The 22,842-nt window shown below is 33.7% G+C and overlaps 2 protein-coding genes across 2 annotated transcripts; one reads left to right on the plus strand and one right to left on the minus strand.

The window, feature by feature from the left end:
* Window positions 1-4,216: 4,216 nt before the first annotated feature.
* Window positions 4,217-5,059, plus strand: LOC110101758. The gene has a single exon (XM_020829811.2). It carries the CDS (start codon window positions 4,572-4,574, stop codon window positions 4,914-4,916), a length of 345 nt encoding a protein of 114 aa, XP_020685470.1. The 5' UTR covers window positions 4,217-4,571; the 3' UTR covers window positions 4,917-5,059.
* Window positions 5,060-9,047: 3,988 nt separating this feature from the next.
* On the minus strand, window positions 9,048-21,373 carry LOC110101661 (protease Do-like 10, mitochondrial). The gene is made up of 8 exons (XM_020829653.2): window positions 20,938-21,373; window positions 19,781-20,026; window positions 19,479-19,674; window positions 11,813-12,072; window positions 11,556-11,683; window positions 10,542-10,745; window positions 9,492-9,542; window positions 9,048-9,418 (listed from the first exon to the last, which is right to left on the minus strand). The coding sequence occupies exons 1-8, from the start codon at window positions 21,293-21,295 to the stop codon at window positions 9,176-9,178; spliced, it is 1,686 nt and encodes a 561-aa protein (XP_020685312.1). The 5' UTR covers window positions 21,296-21,373; the 3' UTR covers window positions 9,048-9,175.
* Window positions 21,374-22,842: the final 1,469 nt, after the last annotated feature.

A 22,842-nucleotide genomic window follows, 5' to 3' on the forward strand; every position in this document is an offset into this window, starting at 1 on the left:
AATCCAAAGGGCATTACCATCGACTTTTCTATTTGCCCTGTAGAAAAACTTTTCATTAACTGTCGTTCTATATCATGAGTCTGAACGACAGTCTTTTGAACATCAAGTATCCATTCATCAAAAAAAATTTCTTAAACCAAGGAAATTTTTACCCTGAAAAGTGCTTTTGAAAACCATTAAGGCTTGTTTGGGACGCGCTTCTTTGATTTTGATTGGGAGCCAGATTTTAATTCTATAGATGCAGAAAACAATCTATTAGTACTGGCAAAACTTAAATTTTTCGATAGCTAGCTCAGAATCAACAATACTTAGCTACAAAAGAAGCCCATAAAAAAAGCTGAAAAATCATGAAGACCAATTTAGAGAAGCTTCAAAAATGATAAGATATCCTAACATAAATACAAATAAATCTCTCTTTCTTGTGACTTATCTCTAAAAAGCAAAATAATGGAAAAGCATTCCATATAATAGATGATGAACTTTTATAGCAAACGAAGACGTTACCAACCCACAATTAACATATTAGATGCAGCCATTTACTGGATACTTAGATTTATGATGACCAGCGTAGCTGCTTACGCTTTGTAGACTTATTTGGGACCCATTACTACAGGAAATGGGTTCGGCATCATGGTGTCATGCTGAAGCCAGTCGGGCCAGTATGAGCCTCGACTCATTAATTTAGGCTCGAGAGCCGAGCTTATCGGCTCCGAGCTTTGTTTAATAAATAAGCTCACTTCGAGCTTGAGACTAGCTCGGTCGTGCAGTCTCGAGCCGGCTAGGATATCTATTATTTTTATTTTATTAAATTTGATTAATTAATAAAGATTAAGCATAAATATATACTATATATTAAATTTCAAAAACTATGAGCATTTAATATGTATTAATTACAATGATAATGATTCCTTGTAGGTTGTAAGAATTTGTATGGTTGGAAGTTATGCTTTAGCCAATAGTTTTTTTTTATATGAATATTGTTTTTTTAATAAGAAAATTTTCAATGATTTATGTGTAAATTTCACAATTTTATTTTTAATTTCTCATCATAGTCATTATCATTAATTTTATTCAAATGATTTGTATAAACTTTTTTGCTTAGTTATGGAAAATTCTCTTCCCTTCCCCCTCACAAATAAATAAAATAAAAAATTATGCTCGCACAATATAAAATTTCTTCATTTAAAAAAATACAAATTAAATTTACATTATTCTCTTACTAATTTGAATTCTAATGTTAACACAAACTTTCCTTCCCAAAAATAATTAGATAAATTTCTCAAAACCCCTCAAATTCCTTCAAATTACATCTTAAAGACCAAATCAAATCCATTTTTTTTCAAATAAGAACAAATCAGAAATTACATTGCATATCCAAACAATTCAATCAATCATAAGCTTCTAATATCCAAAATAAAAAGGGTGCTCCATGCATAATTCTTCATTCAATCAACCCCTCCAACACAAGCCATAAACCTTAGGCTCCCAAACCTGCGTTCCTTAGTAGGCGACAAGGGCTTTATTGTAAATTCCTCCATTGATCTATGCTTCCTGTGGCCACCAAAATCCTCTTCTTCGACCTCCCTAAACTCCTCTGCTTCAGACACGAAGCTGTGGCGATGGCCATCTTCCTGTGTAGCCGTTCCTGCGCCAGAAGAGAGCTGGCTATAGTACCTCATGGCCTTCTTCCTCTTGAAGGCTCTGAAGACATAGGGAATCAGACCTTCCATTTTGGGAGAGAAGAAGAAGAAGAAGAAGAAGAAGGCTTAGAGGGAGTTTGGTTGGAAATGAGAGTCATGCCTAACATTCCCCTTTTTTTATTTTTTAAAAATATGTAGATATTATTTTATAATATGAGAATGAAGAGTGGGGGGGAAGACTTGGTATTTGATAATGAGCAATAAATTGGGTGTGATGACTATTTGTGGTTCGATTGTGAAGTGTTGCATTTGTTTAAGGGGAAAATTAGGGTTAAGATGTTGCGAATGGATTTTGATCGGGGGTTATTTTCGGATGATTGTAATAGAAAAGTTAATGATTTATTTCGTTATATCTATTTTAAAATAAATTTAATGATTTTGATACTCGTTTTGATAAAAAATTTAAGGTTGAAAGTAGGGATCATTTTGATGGAGGCAATGGTAGATTGATCGGAAGGTCACAATTGTAGTGATTTCATAATGTCGAGATTGTTACTGATAGGCATGTAAGTTCTTCTCATGAAGATGATGATTGTATGGCCGAGATGTAGCGGACAAGGTGGTCAGCAAAGTTAATGCAGGCAATTGATGATGGTCAAGTCAGGACTCTCCCTAGAAATTAGGGTTACGTGACTTAGAGGAGGTGAAATAATCAGTACAGAAAGATCATGGAGGTCGCCATAAATGATCGAGTTAGTTCGCTATGTAGAGGTGTTGGTAGTATGACCTAGATGTGTCATATAAGATAGCGTTGAAACGTAACGAAAGTGGTCAGGGATAGTTAAAAAGATTCTATTATTAGAAATTGAGATTTCATGTTATAGATGTATTGTACTAATGAAAAAAAGTTAAATATAAATGAATTTTATTGATGGATTTTACTCATTTATAATTTTAGCATATTTATGACTAAAAATTAAGCAAGTTTTTTGGCAACCCAATAGATCCTATAGAGGTAAGGTGAGAGAAATTAAAAAATCAATTAAATTAAGAAGAATATCAATATTTATTTATTTATTCAGCAAGAGATTACTTTAGATAGGAAAAGACCCAATCAAATCATTCCACTTGGATATTCATTAAGTAATTAATGCAGGTTATTTTTCCCTTTTTAATTAAATGACATTTTAGGATGAAATGGTCAATCTCTACTCTAAGATTTAATATTGTAATTTTAAAATATAAAATTAAAACCATTAATGCTTAATAATATTATTCAAATTATTAATTTACTAAAAAAGTTTTTTTCTTCAAAAAATTGTTGTACTAAATTTTTTTTTATTACAAAATTATTTTTAAAAATAGCAAGAAAGTTGTAACATTAAAAGCCTATATATTTTTGATCTAAACCCATATCATTGATGGTCATTACCCTTAATGATATTGGTAATGATTAATTTACCCATAGCTTTACCGAGATAATTTATAAGACTGAGGGTCTATTTGAGACGGTTGCAATTTTTATAAATTTTTTAAAAGAATAAGAAAGCAGTAGTCAAATAGAATCGTGCTTGCAATCTGAAAAATAAAACAGTAAGAAAATTGCCCTAAATCAATAAACACCCTTCATTTACCTTAGATAAAGGTTTTGAGACCTTGTGAGTTAATTCCAAGCTCCTTCCCAATCTATTTTCTCCTCAATAAGCCTTTTAAAAAAATTTATATTCAAGAAAGAAGCTATGTTTGAAGATAAAAGAATTATAAGAGAGAGAAAAAAAGGCTTATAAAAGACCTATGGATAAGCTCAATAAATCAGCCCAATGCCTCTTTTAGTTTCATGGGCCAGCCCATGGGCCCTTGACATGTGCCAAACCCTTTCTTGCTATTTTTAAACAAACAACATTGGTGGTTAAGCACAGTAAAAGGTCAAGAAAGGCTTATTTTAGCAAAAAATTAATTGATTGCTTCTATATAAATTTTTAATAATGGGCTTTAAAGTAAAAAAAAAAATTGCCTAAATCAGTAAGCAGAGCAGAGTCACCTTTCCTTTTTCAAAATTATATCAAAATTATATATATAACTCAAAAATAAGTATGCATTGAATATAGGGGTGTCAATTTTTGACAAGACCCGAATCCGACCCTGAAAAGTCCTGGTTATGGACAATCCGGACCCGAAACAAGTCGGGTTCGGGTTCAACAAATCAACTCGTTTTAAAATTCGGGTCAAGTTTGGGTTGACCCAGCAACCCGAAAATGACATGAAGATTGACCCGAAAATCGAAGATCGCCCATTTTTTTACCCGAAAATCGAATATTGACCCGAAAACTAGCAATTTTAGGTCAACTTCGGGTCATTCGTGTCGGGTCGAGTTTACCCCAACAGTGTTGGGTCAGTTTCGGGTTCGACCCGAACCCGACCCATTGAGCCGAATTGACACCCCGAATTGAATATATGTGTATATGTATAAAAAAAAAATAAAGAAAAAATACATCAAACTAATTTTAAATAAAAATAAAATAAATTTAATACTTTAATACAAATATATATTTTTTAAAAATCAATTATATTAAATTTACCCATGTGCTTATCATAATATTACAAATGCCTGTGTACCATGGAGGTACACAAGCATTTAGTCCTACACCAAAAAGGCCACTTTATCCCTCCATTGAAAACTCCAAATCCAGCCATTGAATACCAATATATGACACGTGTAAAGCATCCACCATAGTCGTACCAAAGAACTTTTACATTCTTGCCCTTATCACCCCTTACTGCCATCCTCCCTCTCCCAGATACCTAAAGAAGCTCGAAACAGATCTCTAAAACCTACAAAACCCCATCAATTCCAACCACCAATCTCTTCGCCATTTCTTCTTGTAGAAAAAGCTGCGTTTTTTATCACAAAGATCCCACCTTTCGCCGGCGATGTCTCTTCAACAGCAGCTTTACTCGCCACCGCCGCCGCCGCCGCCGCCGCCGACGACGACGACAACCACGCGGTATCCGTCGAAGGAAAGCTGGGGTTCGATCGGTCCGGTGATTGGAGTTCTCGCTGTGATAGCTATTCTCGGAATCCTCGCAGGAGTAATCGGCCGGCTCTGTTCTGGGCGGAGGATTTTAGGGCTAGGGCCTTTTGATGTTGAGGGCTGGATTGAGAGGAAGTGTTCCTGCATCGACGGCGGGATCAGCTCGCCTCTGCCGCCGCCGGAAGAAGTCGGTCGTCAGAGATCTGAAGGGGAGCCGGAGGCCAAGCATTCGCCACAACGCTAGATTGAAGCGGCGCTGTACTAAAGCTCTGATTTTTCTTTTTCTTAGTGTAAAACAGTGGGAAAAAAATCCTTTTTTTTTAAAATAAAATTTATGTAAATTTTTTAGTATTTTATTTAGCTTATTTTCCTTGTGAACATAAGGGAAAAATATGTTTTATTTTTTTTTTAATGGGATGAATAGAAATTTGTTCTTCCCTTTATTTTTTTATCTTTGCATTAAAATCATCTCCAATCGAACTGTATACGGTGGTATACTATTCGCAATTCGCTCCATTCGAACGTCAAATTGCACGTCAAAATTTGATAGATGAATAGTGCGACGAAAATTTTTTATGTTACTAGATTTGCAGAAGAAGCGCACGAAAGATGAGAAAGATGTTTACCTTCACCGCTAGATGAAGAAGTGTGCAAAAGAGGAAAAAAAATAGAGTTCAAATGAAGATAAATTATTGCATTTTAGAGTGAAAAGTGGGTTTCTCATTGAGATGCACTAAATCTCTACTCTATAGGAGATTTGAATAATGATTATAAAGCAATAAAGACATAAATTTTGAAAACATTTTATAATTGGAAAAAAAATGAATTAGAATATTGATCAAATTGCTTTTATGATGGAAACAAATAATTGCAATAAATGCCAAAAAATAATGAAAATATTTCTTATGCAAAATATATGATAAAATAGTAAAATATGAAGATAATGAAATGAAGTCAACAAAATAATTATCATAAATGTGACCAAAATTCAAATTCAACTCGGTAATGAACTCTTGAGTCCAGCTCATCAAGCTACGAGTTTGAGCTTAAATTATACCTCATATATTATGTGAGCTCGAGCACGAGCATGACATAGTTTTTCGAATTGTCGAGCCACTATATTAATATTAATTAATACTTGAGCCTTTTTTTTTTCAAAATTCAAAATAAGAAATTGAACCCCAAAATGAGTCAATTTCGAGCTTTCTTATCAAGCTCGAACATTCGAGTCTAGCTCAAGCTCATATTTTTCACCCCCAGTGAGCTCAAACTCGATATAAATTAAATGAGGTCAGCTCGATTGAGCAAGAATTTGACTCGACTCACTCATTTATTCTCCTATATATTTCATAAGAGTCAACCTAATCAAAACAAGATCAACATATCCTAATTCATTTTTTCTTATTATAATTTATATATTTATGTCCTAATTCAAAGTACTTTTATGAAGTAAGGTATCATAATACAAATGTTTCAAATTAAAGCTTAATCTTATATGGCCTTTATTTATTTTATTTTATTTTTTATTATCAGAACTTTTAATATTATTTTTCAGCCATTTTTCAATTTTATTTTCATGGAAATAAGTTTTAAATGTATACTATGTTAAAAAACATAAATTATGACTTTGTTTATTGTTTAATTTTTATATAAAACTGAAAGAAACCTAAATAATGAAATTGTTTGGGGCAAAGAGAATAAAAACATTCCTGGGATTGGGACTGGAGAAAGCTTGCCATGCTGATTGGGGGGGTATTATTAAATGGATAAATTTGTAATATTATATTTTTAATAGAGGCAGACTGTGACACCAATCATAGTGGGGCACAAGTGAGGTAATAAAAGTAAAAAAGAAAGGACTAATAAATAAAATTATTAAATTGTTGGGCTCATATGATTAATAACAAGAATTCTCTTAGGACTTATTTAGTCTGATTGATAGGGTTGACAAAATATCAATTTTAATATAGTTTTAAAGATATAAAAATGATTTTAATGTAATTTTCAGAATTTATAAATGATGAAACTGTCTATCTCAAAATTTATAAATATGCATAATGTTTTAAAATTTTTAAAAAAATTTATGAAAAATGAATTCTATATTCATATTGGAAACTTTATTCTTCTTTATGATCAAGCGAAGGGTCATGCAAACTATATTCTTATATCTAACGCTCGACAACTATCATCGCTTATCATACGACATTAGCATTTGCTATACTTCGACGCTGAAGACCAACGACTGCAATCACCTATCAATTAACAGTCTAACACGAATGAGCAACTGACAGCATTGTTTATCACACTCCAACTTTCAACATCAATGACAAAAAAAATTTTACTTCATAAAAAGTAGTTTACTTTAAATAAAAATATAACTAAAATAAAATATTAAAATTATTCTAAACATCCCTTTAATTAATGATTATAATTTGAGTAATTAATTATTTTAAGTATGTTTATTTTCTTGCTTTCAAGAACTTTTTATACTAAAAATAATTTTACAAAATCATAAAAAAGACGTCCCAAATGAATCCTCAGGCAACAAGCTATGGGTAGAGAGAACTATTATAGTGAATAGCATCTCTACAAAGAGGTGAATATGTAGAATATATCAATCATGCTTTGGTTCCAATAATGCCAAAGCACTTATAGGACAAGCTTTTACTATAATTATTGGTTGGGTTGCCATAGACTTCTCAATCCAACCATAATGGTTGCATTATTGAAGAGCTAGAAGGAGAGCGAAAAGTCCTAAGAGATTATGACATGCGGAGTCTGGATCTAGAAAATCCTTCGGTTTTGTGACTGTGAGCGGTAGAAGCATAGCCTAAAATTATTTTGTGCAGACGCCGAACGTCATCCGGAGACCAACCAGAATACACCATGTTACACCTTCGCTCGGTACCGCGGCTTGCTCAGTACTGCTTACATGGCTCATTTTGATTGGTTTCTGGATATCATTCTGTATCGGCCTCCGCACATAATATTTTCTCCTAATTCAAAGCACATTTGTTGAAAATAAATTTAAGAACCTTAATAATTCCCAGGGCCCACCCTATCAAAATAATAATAATTTAATTATTACCTAAATGATCCAAACCCTTATTCAGTTCACACAAAGCCCTACAAAAAAGGTTTTTTTTTTTTTAATTATTCAAAGCCAAAAAAGGGTTCCTATAAATATATATAAAATAATAAAGGAGCCAAATTGCCTTTTAAATGGTCTATTTCTAACTTTTTCAGAAATTTGACTTTTTTTATAATGGCTCTTAAAGTAGAAATTTCTGATTGTTTTGGAAATGATTCAGATTTGTCTTTTTCTTCTTAAAAATATCATTTTTTTTAATATAAATAGAAATTAATTAGGTCTTATTTTGCTTTTATATGATAAAAATTTTATGCAAATATAATTCAATTGTTAATAATTATGATTAATTGTTATGCTAATCTTAATTGTTTATTTATATAAATTTTTTTTATTAAGTTTAGCTTAGAGCATCTCCAACTGAAAATTTCATTTTTCACGGCAAAGTAACGCAAAACTTCAAAATGGCGCGGTGATGCATTTATTATGTACAACTGTGTATGAAGCGACATAACGCATCCTGATTGACCTCCAGATGATCCGTTGACTGCACGTAATAATTTCTCCTAAAATGAAAGATGAATTATTCTTTTTCTTTTTCTTTTTTCTATTTAACATTTTACCTTTTTGCCCCGCTCCATAAGCAAGCAATAAAGCGCCTTATTACACGCTGGAATCGCACAAAACACTGAACAGGAATCAAAAGGTCTGTGATAATGGTCCAATTTTATGATTTTAAAAAAAAAAATTGCAAATAAATTTAAGTTTCAAAATATAAATTTGCAAAAATAATTCTGAGTAATTACATTCTTATTCAATTCAACCTGTTGAAATGAAAAATAGAATAACCATTAGGTTTTAGGAATGATAAATTATTTTACAACAAGTGCAATATATAAAAAATTATATTGCACTCAGTCAAAATATATGAAGTCTTTGATCATATGAAATAAATAAATAAATGGTGTCAAGATATCATGATGTAAAATGCATTATGATGAATTCAAAAATTATTGAATTTGCATTGAGATTAGTGCGATGCAAACTTCATCTACAACACTAATCTCAAAGCAAATCTAATAATTTTTAAGCCTATCATAATAATAAGAGTTGCATCAGGACATAATGATGCAGCTCTTAAAAATTATTGAATTTACTTTGAGATTAGTGAGATACAAACTTCATATACATCATTAATCTCAAAGCAAATCTAATAATTTTTCAGCCTATTATAATAATAAGAGTTGTATCATGACATCCTGATGCAGTTCTTAAGAAGATTGAATATACACTACAATAAGAACATAATTTCATTGATAATTTACAGAATAGCAAATTCAGGACTAAGATTAGAAAATATTTGGAACAAATGAAGCCAAAAAGAATAAATTTCCAAGCTCAAACCTGCAATCAAATCAACTGGAAGAAGCAGCTTTAGCTTCTGAAAAGTTTATCTCACCAATCAAATCACCAGACATTGCTGAAGGTATTCTATGTCGTTTAAGAATCCTAGAAGTTGCCAGTTTGGAATTTCTGTAGTTCAAAACAATCACTCTTTCATCATCTAAATCAAACCTCAAGTTCTCTTCCTGGCAGCTTTCCACAAGGCTGCACAAATGTTTCAGATTGTCAACCTGTATTCCATTCACCTTCTTCACCTGGAACAGAAGAATGGTTACTTTCAGATGGTATAAGAAAAGAAAATTTTATCATGAGAGATTGATTGATTACCTGCAAGTCTGAGAGCCTCTCATATCCAGTGTTAATGTCATCCATTAGAACCTGAATTAAGAAAAGCATCATTTATTTGAGAGATGGAGACAAGCATATGCTGGATTAACCATACATCTTTATGATTGTTAATGATTTGATCTTAAGCTGATCCGACAAGGGATCAATAATGGCTTGCAGTTATTAAGGCTTCATTTGGGACGACTTTCTTATTGCTTCTTAAAGTACAAAAAAATTTAATTTTCATACTAAAAAGTAGTTTTAAGAAGCAGATTACAATCAATGGCTAAGTATTTATAGACATGTAGCAACATAAAAGGCTACACTCAAGAGAACGAACGCGCTATACTTACATGTTACACCCCTGCGGAATTTAACTAGTCTGAAATTAACATATTTTAAACAGCTCAGCTCTGACGTCCAAGCCTAAATCTGGACTCTAGCTAAGCTGAGCCATGTTTAAGGCTTCGTTTGGGAGGATTTTTTTACTGCTTCATGAAGCAACTTTCTAGTATAAAAACTAAAAATTTTGTACTAAAAAGTTGCTTTAAGAAGCAGTAAAAAAGCCGTCTCAAACGAATCCTAAGTTTAGCTCATCTATTTTCAATTTGATTTAGGCATAACCCATTGACTTTGATATGAGTTTGATTTAAAGCCTAAACTCGATACAATCTCAATTAATTTTTAATCTTTTAAGGCAAATTCTTAGCCCAATATATAGACATCATAGCTCAATCTAATGAACACTCAGCTCAATTCCAGTTCAATATGAGATGGATTTGGCTCGTAACCGGCTCATTGGCTTCAATCCGAGCTCAATTCAATTTATAAAATGAACCAATCTTCGAGTACTCTTTTATCTTCAAGCCAATTCACCACCATATGAATTTATAGCTATCCATTTAGGATGCAAATAAATCAAATAAACATAATATTTATCTTGACCTCCTAACAAAACTCTTGACAACAATTATTGCAGAGAGATCCTCTCAAGTAAATAATATTCTTTTAGCTTTTTTAAATTTGAAATACACACAATTTGTTCATTACCTGAGAAAGAATGACTAACTGTTCCCCGGCCTTTTTAGGCAATTCTCGTAATGCGCGTTCACATAGCCGGCGAGGCGAAGTGTTGTACCAGTCATCCCCATACTCATGAAGATAAGGCTGCGTCAATGGTATAAAGACCAGACCAGCAAAAATATAGTAACTTGGTAGTTTATCAAACTGCTGAACAGGAACCAATGGCTGTTGCTGCATATTACAAGGCTTTATATGTCATTATATTTCTTTCATAGTTCAAGAAAATTTTCCAGCTGTAGGCCATGTCTATTGTTTAACCAGAATGAGAAAGATATCTAATCATACAAACAAAATAAACAAAACTCAACAAAACAATGCTGTAAAAGTAAAAAATAAGAGGCATTATTTACTATTCATTTGTCTCAGGCCTAATTTGATGGGACATTTTTTATGTTTATTCCTTTTCAAAACGGTAAATTTATTTATTCTTTATTGTTTGATTCCTCAAACCACGTTCCCAATAACACAATTTTTTTATTTTTCTGTTGTTTTAAAAAAGTTTTTTATATATGCTTCTCAGTTAGAAAACTTCTTTCTCTGAACCGATGTTTCTTAAAACTACCTTTTACAAAATTACCGATTAACCAAACGAAGCCTCAATGTACTTGCTCTATAACTCTAATATTTAGAGGCTAAAAACAAAACTAGAAACATTTTTTGGTTGAAAGAAGTCTTTATATGTCATTCAAAATGCAATAAATCTTGCCAATTGTAGCCAAAATATGAAGTGTTTAACCAGAATGAGTAAGATGTAATCATCCAAGCAAAGTAAACCCTAAAACACAATAGCTCTAGTTAATACTATAGCTCTTCAGTATTTAGTAACCAAAAACAGAACTAGTAACATACGTTGGTTGAAAATTTTCCAGAACCGAAAGTTTAAATAAAAATTATCAATGATAAAGATGCATCCCAGTGGCTATATATGGCAAAGGTATCATAACCTCAAAAATCACCATGGACAAGAGTAGCTTCACTCACAGGTTGAAGGGAAATGCTGAGTTCATGCACCATGCCATTTCTAAGCACTCTGAGAAGAGCTTTCTCTGCTGGTTTCTTCATAGAAACAAGGTGATCAAACGTTATCCTCTCCCTATTTCGGAACGGCACTGTAGAGCGAAAATCGCCAAACTGGTTAAATAATGGAAGCATTTATATTCCCATCTACAGAATATTTAAAGAAAATGGGCATATTATGTTAGAAAATACAGTAGAAGATGAGTAGAAGATTGATTAACCTGTTCCATCATTTGCTATAGGCACACCATCAAAGGCTAGAATAATATCATCTTTCTCCAATATATTGAAAGCGTTAGAAAGAGGATTGATTTTGCTAACAAGCACACCAGTCATTTCTAGATGCATGCGGAAGTGCTCTCTTAACTGTGCATTTTCAGTAGGCTGGCATGATAAACCAAGAGAACAAAACCCAATATATTTTCCGTTCTCTTTCACTCCAGATAAGAAATGCTTGATAATAGGGACAGGTATGATGTACCTACGAGAACAAATAATGTTTAAAGCTATTGGTACATTTCAAAAGTTCTAAAACAGTTAGAAGTTCAATGAGCCACTCTCGGGCACAGCCGCACTTTGATAGGAAGTACTTGAGTTTGCAAGCAAACATAGCAAGAATCGGCAAAAACAGTGAGTAAAAGGGCTGATTTCAATGAGAAATCAGTAAGAACAAAGCAGGAATTTGAGTGGATTGGAGAAGAAAACACAAGGAAAGTACTTTGATTCAAACGACAAACAAGAAACACAAAACAAGATACAATTTTCTTCAATTCGAGAGGAAGAAATATTCTCCAAATCTCTAGCAAACCTAGAGCCCAAGAACACAAACCCTAGTTCTCAAAATTGCATTCAATTCAAGATGACCCTAACCCTAACCTCCAAAAGACTAATTAAAGCCAAAGTTTACAAAATTCCTAAACAGCCCCTAATTCAAATATTCCCTCCTAATCGCTATTTAAAATAGCAAGTGGTCCCCATTAAGGCATCCACCCCCCTCCCTGGTTCCGCCCCATGCTGGGCCACCGGCTGTAGACCTGAACCGGTCCATGTTGGACCGGTTCAGCCGGCCCCCCTCCTGGGCCGGCCACGTAACACACTTCTAATGGTAAACTTGTAACCACAAAGAAGAAAATAAAAATATAACCATTTTAGCATACAAATGACCTTTTCCTCGGATAAAATGCAAATTATGCTTAACAAGCTTTTCAATTCTGGGTAAAATGTTTTGGCAGTATTCTCTAATTTTATTTTTGGTCCCTTTATTTCCATCTATAATGGCCTTACCATTAAAGCATCGTTGCAGCTGACCTTCTTTAATAAATCAGTATATGGCAACGTAGCTATCAGTCAAAATTTCCTACTTTGTTGAAATATATTCCAAGACTTGGAAGCTTATTGTTTGGGTTTTAAATTTGAGATTGCTGACTTGAAACATATAGTTTTTTAATAGATCTTAGAAGATTCAGAGGAAATTTTATTTTGGGGCCTTTAAGTGATATAAATAAGACCCCTGAAACGTATAAAAATTAAAGAACATTGAATAGTAAAATAAGATCTCACCAAAATTCTTTCCTGTGTTATTGGATGCAAGTTCTTCAAGTAGTTTGCAGGTCTTTCAGACCTTTTTCTGGGAGTGAGATCAGTACACAATTATGAGGTATGGATCTCACACTGTGATTTTTTATCTTTGCCCTTTCTGCTAACTTGTTTAGTGATTGGTTTATGAGGGTGATTGAAATTTTGTCAAGTTAAATGCCTTCTATTTTTTATTTTGTGATGTGTCACCGCAGAACTTTATAATTGCTTAATTTTCTTGTGAATTTTCATACTTAGCAACTATTAAATTATTGTTTGAAATGAAATAAGTGTGTTTGTTAATTTGCATCAAAGGTGACCAAGCTTTGATAAAATCTAAAGTTGGTAATATGTGTATTACATTTTTTATATATTTATCTATGTATCTCCTCCTAAGTTTACATTACTAAACCCTAAACTCCCTAACACATCCTAAATCACTAGATATCATCTCCATGTACTTCCTTTGTGCAATGACATGATAATTAGCCTTATTTATAAATTGAGAATAAATAAAATCTTACCTAATTAAGGCATTTTTAATCCACTAATACAATGTGTTACTGATTTCACATATGAATCCTCTACTTTGCCAAGAGTACATCTATAGTTAGTTTTTACACAATATTACTAGAGAAGATTATTGATGCTTCCTCCAAAAAATCATACGAATACTCCCAAAAAATACCTCATCATTTGATAATATGTATCTAATGAGATATCTGATTAGAATTGAAAACTCTACATATGCAATCACTAACATATGGAACTTTGTAACCCAGGGACTTGTCTCCATTGGAATAACCATGGAGTTCAACTTTGGTAAGTATCGATAATTTTTATGTTTATGTCCTTAAAGTTTAGAAGGTTTTCCATCAATTATTTAGGCAACTTGAGTCATTTTATGCCATTTGCACCTCAAGACTTTTTTTTCTATTTTTCCAAGAATATTTAGTCATTTCTTATTAGGTTTCTTAGATTTTTAATTAGGATCAGAATCTATAATGATACTTAATTATTTATGAATGAAAAATAAATCTGACTTTTTCTTTCAAATATAAGATTTGATATGATGATTTGCCATTTCATCTAACCTACCTCTTGAAATTGCACCAAGAACACATGCATGCAAGGAACCTTATGCCTCCAAGGCAAAAAGGTATGATATTTACAATACAATAACTTGAATTTTTGTTCTTTGAAAGCTACTAGCAACATGTGGAAATCCTCTCCATTCACCCAGTTAGGAAAGTAGATGTCTTAGATTTGACTTATATTAAGAAAGGTAGCAGTAGACCTAAAAATACTTAAAATGCTTGATAATAGGGACAGGTATGATGTACCTACGAGAACAAATAATGTTTAAGGCTATTGGTACATTTCAAAAGTTCTAAAACAGTTAGAAGTTCAATGAGCCACTCTCGGGCACAGCCGCACTTTGATAGGAAGTACTTGAGTTTGCAAGCAAACATAGCAAGCATCGGCAAAAACAGTGAGTAAAAGGGCTGAATTCAATGAGAAATCAGTAAGAACAAAGCAGGAATTTGAGTGGATTGGAGAAGAAAACACAAGGAAAGTACTTTGATTCAAACAACAAATAAGAAACACAAAACAAGATACAATTTTCTTCAATTCGAGAGGAAGAAATATTCTCCAAATCTCTAGCAAACCTAGAGCCCAAAACACAAACCCTAGATCTCAAAATTGCATTCAATTTCAAGATGACCCTAACCCTAACCTCCAAAAGACTAATTAAAGCCAAAGTATACAAAATTCCTAAACAACCCCTAATTCAAATATTCCCTCCTAATCGTTGTTTAAAATAGCAAGTGGGCCCCATTAAGGCGTCCACCCCCCTCCCTGGTTCCGCCCTGTGCTGGGCCACCGGCTGTAGACCTAAACCGGTACATGTTGGACCGGTTCAGCCGGCCCCCCTCCTGGGCCGGCCACGTAACACACTTCTAATGGTAAACTTGTAACCACAAAGAAGAAAATAAAAATATAACCATTTTAGCATACAAATGACCTTTTTCTGGGATAAAATGCAAATTATGCTTAACAAGCTTTTCAATTCTGGGTAAAATGTTTTGGCAGTATTCTCTAATTTTAATTTTGGTCCCTTTATTTCCATCTATAATGGCCTTACCATTAAAGCATCGTTGCAGCTTACCTTCTTTAAGAAATCAGTATAGGGCAACGTAGCTATCAGTCAAAATTTCCTACTTTGTTGAAATATATTCCAAGACTTGGAAGCTTATTATTTGGGTTTTAAATTTGAGATTGCTGACTTGAAACATATAGTTTTTTAATAGATCTTAGAGGATTCAGAGGAAATTTTATTTTGGGGCCTTTAAGTGCTATAAATAAGACCCCTGAAACGTATAAAAATTAAAGAACATTAAATAGTAAAATAAGATCTTACCAGAATTTTTTCGTGTTATTGGATGCAAGTTCTTCAAGTAGTTTGCAGGTCTTTAAGATCTTTTTCTGGGAGTGAGACCCGTATACAATTATGAGGTATGGATCTCAAACCCGGCGATTTTTTATCTTTGCCCTTTCTGCTAACTTGTTTAGTGATAGGTCTATGAGCGTGATTGAAATTTTGTCAAGTTAAATGCCTTCTATTTTTTATTTTGTGATACGTCACCGCAGAACTTTATAATTGCTCAATTTGCTTGTGAATTTTCATAATTTAGATTGTTTGAAATGAAATATTTGTGTTTGTTAATTTGCATCAAAAGTGACCAAGCTTTGCTAAAATCTAAAGTTGGTAATATGCGTATTACATTTTATATATGTTTATCTATGTATCTCATCTTAAGTTTACATTACTAAAACCTAAACTCCATGACACATCCTAAATCACTAGATATCATCTCCATGTACTTCCTTTGCGAAGTGGCATGAATACCCTCAAAAAATACCTCATCATTTGATAATATGTATCTAATGAGATATCTGATTAGAATTGAAAACTCTAAATCACTAACACATGGAACTTTGTAACCCAGGGACTTGTCGCCATTGGAATAACCACGGAGTTCAACTTTTGTAAGTATTGATAATTTTTATGTTTATGTCCTTAAAGTTTAGAAGGTTTTCCATCAATAATTTAAGCTACTTGAGTCATTTTATGTCATTTGCACCTCAACACTTTTTTCTATTTTTCTAAGAATATTTAGTCAATTGTTATTAAGTTTCTTAGTTTTTTAATTAGGATCAGAATCTATAATGATATTTAATTATTTATGAATGAAAAAGAAATCTGACTTTTTCTTTCAAATATAAGATTTGATATGATGATTTGCACCATCTCATCTAACCTACCTCTTGAAATTGCACCAAGAACACATGCTTGCAAGGAACCTTATGCCTCCAAGGCAAAAAGGTTTGATGTTTACAATACAATAACATGAATTATTGTTCTTTGAAAGCTACAAGCAACATGTGGAAATCCTCTCTGATGACCCGGTTAAGAAAGCAGATGTATTAGATTTGACTTATATCAAGAAAGCTAGCGGTTGACCTAAAAATACTTATTTAGAAAATATTATAAATGACCTTTCTTTATTAGATTTAGATGAGAATTTGATTCTTAATAGGACAAGATGAAGAAAAGGGATTCATGTAGCCAAGCCCACATAGTGGGATAAAGGCTTGTTGTTGTTTGTTCAAAGCTACGAGCAACATCAAAAGGACGAGCCCCATGGCCTGCGAAATTTATGAACTTTTCTATTTTTAAAAGCTAAAAGCAACATAAAAAGGGCACAAATATAAACTTAATTTATATTACTATTTTAATAACTATTTATGATAAATTTTGCACAGCTCAAACTTATTTTATTTCTGCATTATTGAGAATATTCATCTTTTTTTTCTCTCGAATTTAGGCAAATATGCTTATACTATCAAATTAATTACGTAAAAATGTAATCATATCCAATTCTCTCACTTCAAACATCATATCTAATTCATGGTCCAGAGCCATTCCAATTTTCTTTAAAAAATTTACCGCCAATGCCACACTCCACAAACTACCTACCTCCACTGGCCTGCACACTCCTCTCTCTGATTGGACCTGTGACACCCTTCTATGTCTACAGGTTTCTCTTTCAGCGAGATCTCTCAAATGTAATCCTCTCCAATGATCCACCACTTGCTTGCACTAAACTATCATGATCGACCTTCTTTGATCATTATCATGTTCATATATGGATTCCTTATCTTCCCAAAATGCTAGAGTCATTTCTTCGCCTAAATCACGTTGTAGCCACATTCTAAGAGTGCCCATCACCTACGCTCACTAATGGGAACTGGATGCCAACAAACCTGCAAACATTGCCGTTAGCCACTAAGGTACTTGGCCTCCTCCAGTTCTCAGAAATTCAACTCAGCAATATCCCTATGCTCTGTGGTGGTGACTCTATCAATGGCATTACTCCTTACTACATCAACCTCTCTATTAACGCTCGCTATCAATATTATTTGTCAATATCTCTATCATCACTCTCTCTATATATACCACTATTTAAGGATCTTATTTGTCTTATCTAAAACGAATCTTATAACCAAAACTTTTCATCTGATTGGCACAGCTCTTTCTTTCACCTATCAATTGCACTCATCTTATGATATGTCGGTTCAATGTGAACCGGCCCAGCCAGCCCAAAGGGGGCCGGCTCAGTTTGTTTACAGGAGGCGGACTCCTTCCGCCTCCTCTCATGGTTCTCCGCCCAAAGGGGTGAGCCCCATTAGTCCAAACGAATTCAAATGGAAAAGGAGTGGGCGGCTAGGGCTTGGGAGGAAAATTAAATTAGGAAAACTTTTGTATTAAAGGGGAGGAGAGGATTAGGGATGATTATGTTTTGATTGATTGCAATTAGGGTTCTTAGCGACTTGGGCTTTAGACTCTCTTGTCTAGAGATTTGGGAGAGACGATCCTCCTTTCGAATTGAGGATCTCTTGTATCTTTGCTTTGTTCTTGTTTCCCTTCGTTTTCTATAAGATTTGCTATTGTTTGATTGTTCTTCACGACGATTTCTTTGTTTTCTCGCTGTTTTTTACCGATTATTGTTAGGTTTGCTTGCGAACTCAAGTAGATCCAATAAGATTACTTGCGAACTCAAGTATTTCCTATCATCTTGCAAGGCTCATAACCTTTGGGAAATAAAGCATTCGACTATTTCATCTCTAGCCCCTGTTATTTATAAAACTCAAGTTGATTATTTTTTATGCCACCATGAATTTGTTGGGTAGTGATACAATGTCTAAATAATAACATAGGTTAAGCATTAATTATTGTTATGTTTTCTCATTGATGAGAATATTATCTTATATTAGTTTCTAGCCCATATTTAGGCATATATATGCGTGTACTATCAAAATAGCAAATGAAAAACTCATAGTTCCAATTCTATACCTTCTGTCAATTTACAATGCCAAAAAACAAAAGAATAAAAAGGTGCAACAAAAGTATGGTAACTCAATGGGAAGCTAAAAATATAGTTAAGGGAGAATATAGGATAGTCACAGGGTATCTTAAGATCTGCAACAACAAGAGCCAGAATTATAACATATAGTGAGTGCTCTAGATCAATGTAAGAAGATAGAAGCATTTTGGCAAAAACTTTACTTGCCACTCAGCTCAAGATATGTGATCATTCTTGTCAAAATATTAAGAAGCGTCGTAGTGTCAAATGATTTTGGCAAAGGGAGCATTCATTGAAATATATTAATATTAATAACTTTTGACTAGACACTCAATTACATTGAGAGAAATCAAAATATGACAATTAGGAAGACGAGCCACCAAGAAACATTTTGATAGGTCGGTTCATCTAGAACTGACCCAGCCAGCCCCACTTGGGCCGGCAATGGTCTACAAGAGGCAGTTCAAACTGCCCCCTTGGGTTGCCGCCTAACATAAGGGCCCACACCCTATTTGAATTAATTTAAAAAAATATAGTATTTTAGGCAAGGGGAGGGCGGTTATGGCTAGGGCTGAGGGCTATAAATAGGTATGAAGGGGAAGGGTAGGGTATGCTTTGGTTATTGTTTTCTTGTAGTCACTTTGACGTCTTGGGCTCTATACTCTTGTCTATAGATTTGGGAGAGACGATCCTCCTCTCAAATAGGGGATCATTTGTATCTTTCTTTGTGTTTGACTTGAATTTGATTATATAATCAAAGTTACTGTTTTTGAGGGATTTCTTCATCGTTCTTGTATTATTTTCACTGTTTTCACCAATTATTGATAGGGTTGCTTGCGAACTCAAGTATTTTCCTATCACATTTCAATCTACCTGAACTCACCCAATATTTTCCGCACCTGAAAGGTTTTGAAAAGCCACTCCAGCAACCTTATCACCCATGATTGCAGGCCCCCCACTATTTCCTGGGTTGATAGCTGCATCTATTTGGATAGCCATAAGCTGTGCAGCGCCATGGACATATTGCGTTGGCTCAACTCTTGAAACAACACCTTTGGTGACAGAGATGTTATCTCCACCTGCATCATGACCACTTCATAAGCATTGTTTCATCTTAAGCAAGAACGATGAACTACAAATAGAATTATGAATTTCAAACTCGGAATTATTAGTATCAAACTTTACCTTGAGGGTATCCGACGACAGCAACTGCTTCCTGCAAAAATGGAATATCACCTAGATCCAAGAAACTCATCCCCTCCCAAAATTCTTCACTATCAACAGTGAGAAGTGCTAAATCACATTCATGGCCTACAGCCTGAACTTCTGCTTTGTACTTTGTAGGTGAACCATGCTTTCTTACAAGAACAAATGTGTGATCAGCTACTACATGAGCGTTGGTTAGAATTTGTCGTCCAGAAATCACAAACCCTACATATTATAAAGGCGTAAATTAAGATTCTTTAGTATTTTGCTTGAAAGAACATGTTGCATATTAAATTTTTTGACAGCTAAAAGAATCAATGCCTTTGTGAGATCTTAACATAAATATTCAATATGGTTTAAGACGAAATTTATATGCATGGAACGCAAGAATCACATCTTGAAGGAAGTTTCACAAGAGCACTGAGCTTTCAAGATAAAAAATAGCAACAAAGAACAGCTCCAATGGATGCTTATCAAAAAAACATTTTTAAATAAACTGCCCACACGTAATGAGCAACAATAGTCATGATTGACATTGATGCAAGTAACTAAATAATACCCAACTAGAAACCGATAATGACCTTAACAATTCTACCACATGAGAACCGACAACACAACTCCCCTGATTACTTCTTCATAAGCTATGCTAGATAAGGCTTCATTTTAAAAGTCCAGAAGAGCTTTATAAATTTTATGATTGCACAATTATCAAGGATGTTCTAGTTTCTGGATACAAATATAATCTAAAGATAAATGAAACTTCTTTTTTAGTGTGTAGTATGATCAAGCAAAATGACTTTTTTCCAAGAAAATCCGTCCAAATGAAGTGCTCAAACTCTCTCCAAACGATTATGCAAATTTTAAGCAACAAGAAAGTACTATCACAGTGCAAGCTAAATCAACATTTAATGTGCAGGATCAAACATAAAGTCTCTCACTGAACAAAACAAACTCCTTTACTTCTGTATTATCCGGCCATTGTTTAGTTCCCAGATTAGTATCCAAAAAGCAGATAAGATCAGATCTTTCAACTACTTTATGAATGAATCATGAAATCATCCGTTCAATTGAAACCAGTATATAGAGCTCTTGCTCCACTCAAATGCAAAATTGAGAAACATTCAGGCTACAATTACCAGAGCCCGTACTCTCCCTCTGAGATTTGTTCTGCCACGGAAGAAAGTAATTGGGGCTGCATGAAACTGTGAAGACCTTCACAACCGAATCAAGAGCAAGCTCTATGGCCGCATATGCATCAGCATACTGATATCTTACAGGAACATCTTCCACCTCCAAAACATGACGACTGATAGCGCTGCAGCTGACGCTTGCTTTTTCCGGAGCAACGACGGCGGAAGCGGCGGAGCAGAGAGAGGAAGAGAGAGAGATTGGGAGGAGGAGAGGTGAGGATTCTCGGAGGAAAGGCGGCAAGTGACCATGGAAGAGGCTCCGGTGGGCGGTGAGTCGTCGGAGGGAACGCAGAGAGACGAGCATAGCGGGCCGGGGGATTGGGGTTCAGTAGCGACGAGAGCGAAAGGTCAGATTTCTACAAAACTACAACGACAAAATGCTTCGCCGAGATTCGTGCTGAAGAAATCTTTGTTTTGGTATTTAAATAATAGTGATCCAAGAAAAAATTATTAGATTCTATCACAATAATTTCGCCGAGATTCTTCGTGAAGCAGTATACATGAAGTTAAATATAAAATATAAAATGTTTTTATTTTATTTTATTTTTTTGAAGCTCTAGAAATGTGTATATTAAAAAAATGAGGGATTTATATACATATCATTTCATTTCATATTTATATATCTATTACCTAAAATTTTAATATTATATGTCTAACATCCATAAAATAAATATGAGTGTATAAAAAATAAATCATGATCGAACATGAAGCTCTAGGCAAAATCAAGTTGGAAACTTTTGAAATTAAATTTGTGACCGCTTGAGCTCCGATTTCAACAAACTTATATTTGTAATGAACGTCTCGAAAAGACGAACCTGACGATATCAAATTTGACACAATTCAAACTCGAATGGGCCAAAATCGAAGACTCGAAGAACATTTAGAAGGTTCAAATTATAAATTAGATGACTAAAAGATTTTCAAATGTGACATGCTTATAGTCAAATTGAGTGGTTCGATAAGACAAAACCAACTAGTCTAAAATAGTTGAATACTAGCATCATTAAGGTACTAAAATACTCAATAAATAGTGCATGATCAAGGAAGTTGATATCGGTAGTCCATTTAAAACACTCCCCAACATGCTCTTGATCTTCTCCTTGTTTATTGGCCATGTCATTCACAAAAAAAAAATTATAAATAGCTCATCATTCTTCACATGAAGGGGAAGAAACTAGAGAAAACAAGGAAGAAAGTAAAGGAAGATAAATCAGAGTAATATTGCCACCATACTCTTCCTCTGTAAATGCTTGTGATATTCATTGGAAACCTCTTTTTCCTTAGGTTGGATTAAGAAAAGAAATTAAGGATAAGTGGGAGAAGGTTTTAGGAAGCCTATAAAAGAAAATTATGAAACATAAAGTTTACTTTGGCAAGAGGTTTAAATTGAGTTAAATTTTCTTTAGGTGGTGGCAAGAAGGAGAAGAATAATTAAAGAGGAGAAGAGGAGTTCATAAATTTTGAGGTAGGAATTCTTTTCCTTACATGTCCATTTGTAGTTTTATGCTTATATCATTTGTTAAACTTTTATGACATGAATTGAGAAATGGAATAGTTGTTACCCATGCAATACACATGCAATATAGTTATTTCATTGTTTCTTTCATGCTTAAGTGTAATTATGATAAGTCATTTCATTCATGATTAGAGATTCATGTCACACATTAGTTCATGGAAATACATAATTTTATATGAAAAGGAAGGAATTATGAAAGGAAGGAAAGAATGTATGTTTATATGAAACAGATATATATATGAATGTGCATGATTGATTACGGAGTACCAAAGATGGTGCCAAAGGCACATATGAGCAATATGGGAACATTATGGCCCTTGGGGCAAAAGAGGAAA

The sequence above is a fragment of the Dendrobium catenatum genome, unplaced genomic scaffold (genome assembly GCF_001605985.2).
Source record: "Dendrobium catenatum unplaced genomic scaffold, ASM160598v2 fragScaff_scaffold_772, whole genome shotgun sequence".
In the NCBI taxonomy this organism is placed as follows: Eukaryota; Viridiplantae; Streptophyta; class Magnoliopsida; order Asparagales; family Orchidaceae; genus Dendrobium; species Dendrobium catenatum.

Coding starts and splice junctions, on each gene's coding strand:
- LOC110101758 (XM_020829811.2), top strand. CDS start 4,572: ATGTCTCTTCAACAGCAGCTTTACTCGCCACCGCCGCCGCCGCCGCCG.
- LOC110101661 (XM_020829653.2), bottom strand. CDS start 21,295: ATGCTCGTCTCTCTGCGTTCCCTCCGACGACTCACCGCCCACCGGAGC. Junction 19,675..19,780: donor TGTCGTCGGATACCCTCAAG/GTAAAGTTTGAT, acceptor GTCATGATGCAG/GTGGAGATAACATCTCTGTC. Junction 12,073..19,478: donor TCAGGTGCGGAAAATATTGG/GTGAGTTCAGGT, acceptor TTGTTCTCGTAG/GTACATCATACCTGTCCCTA.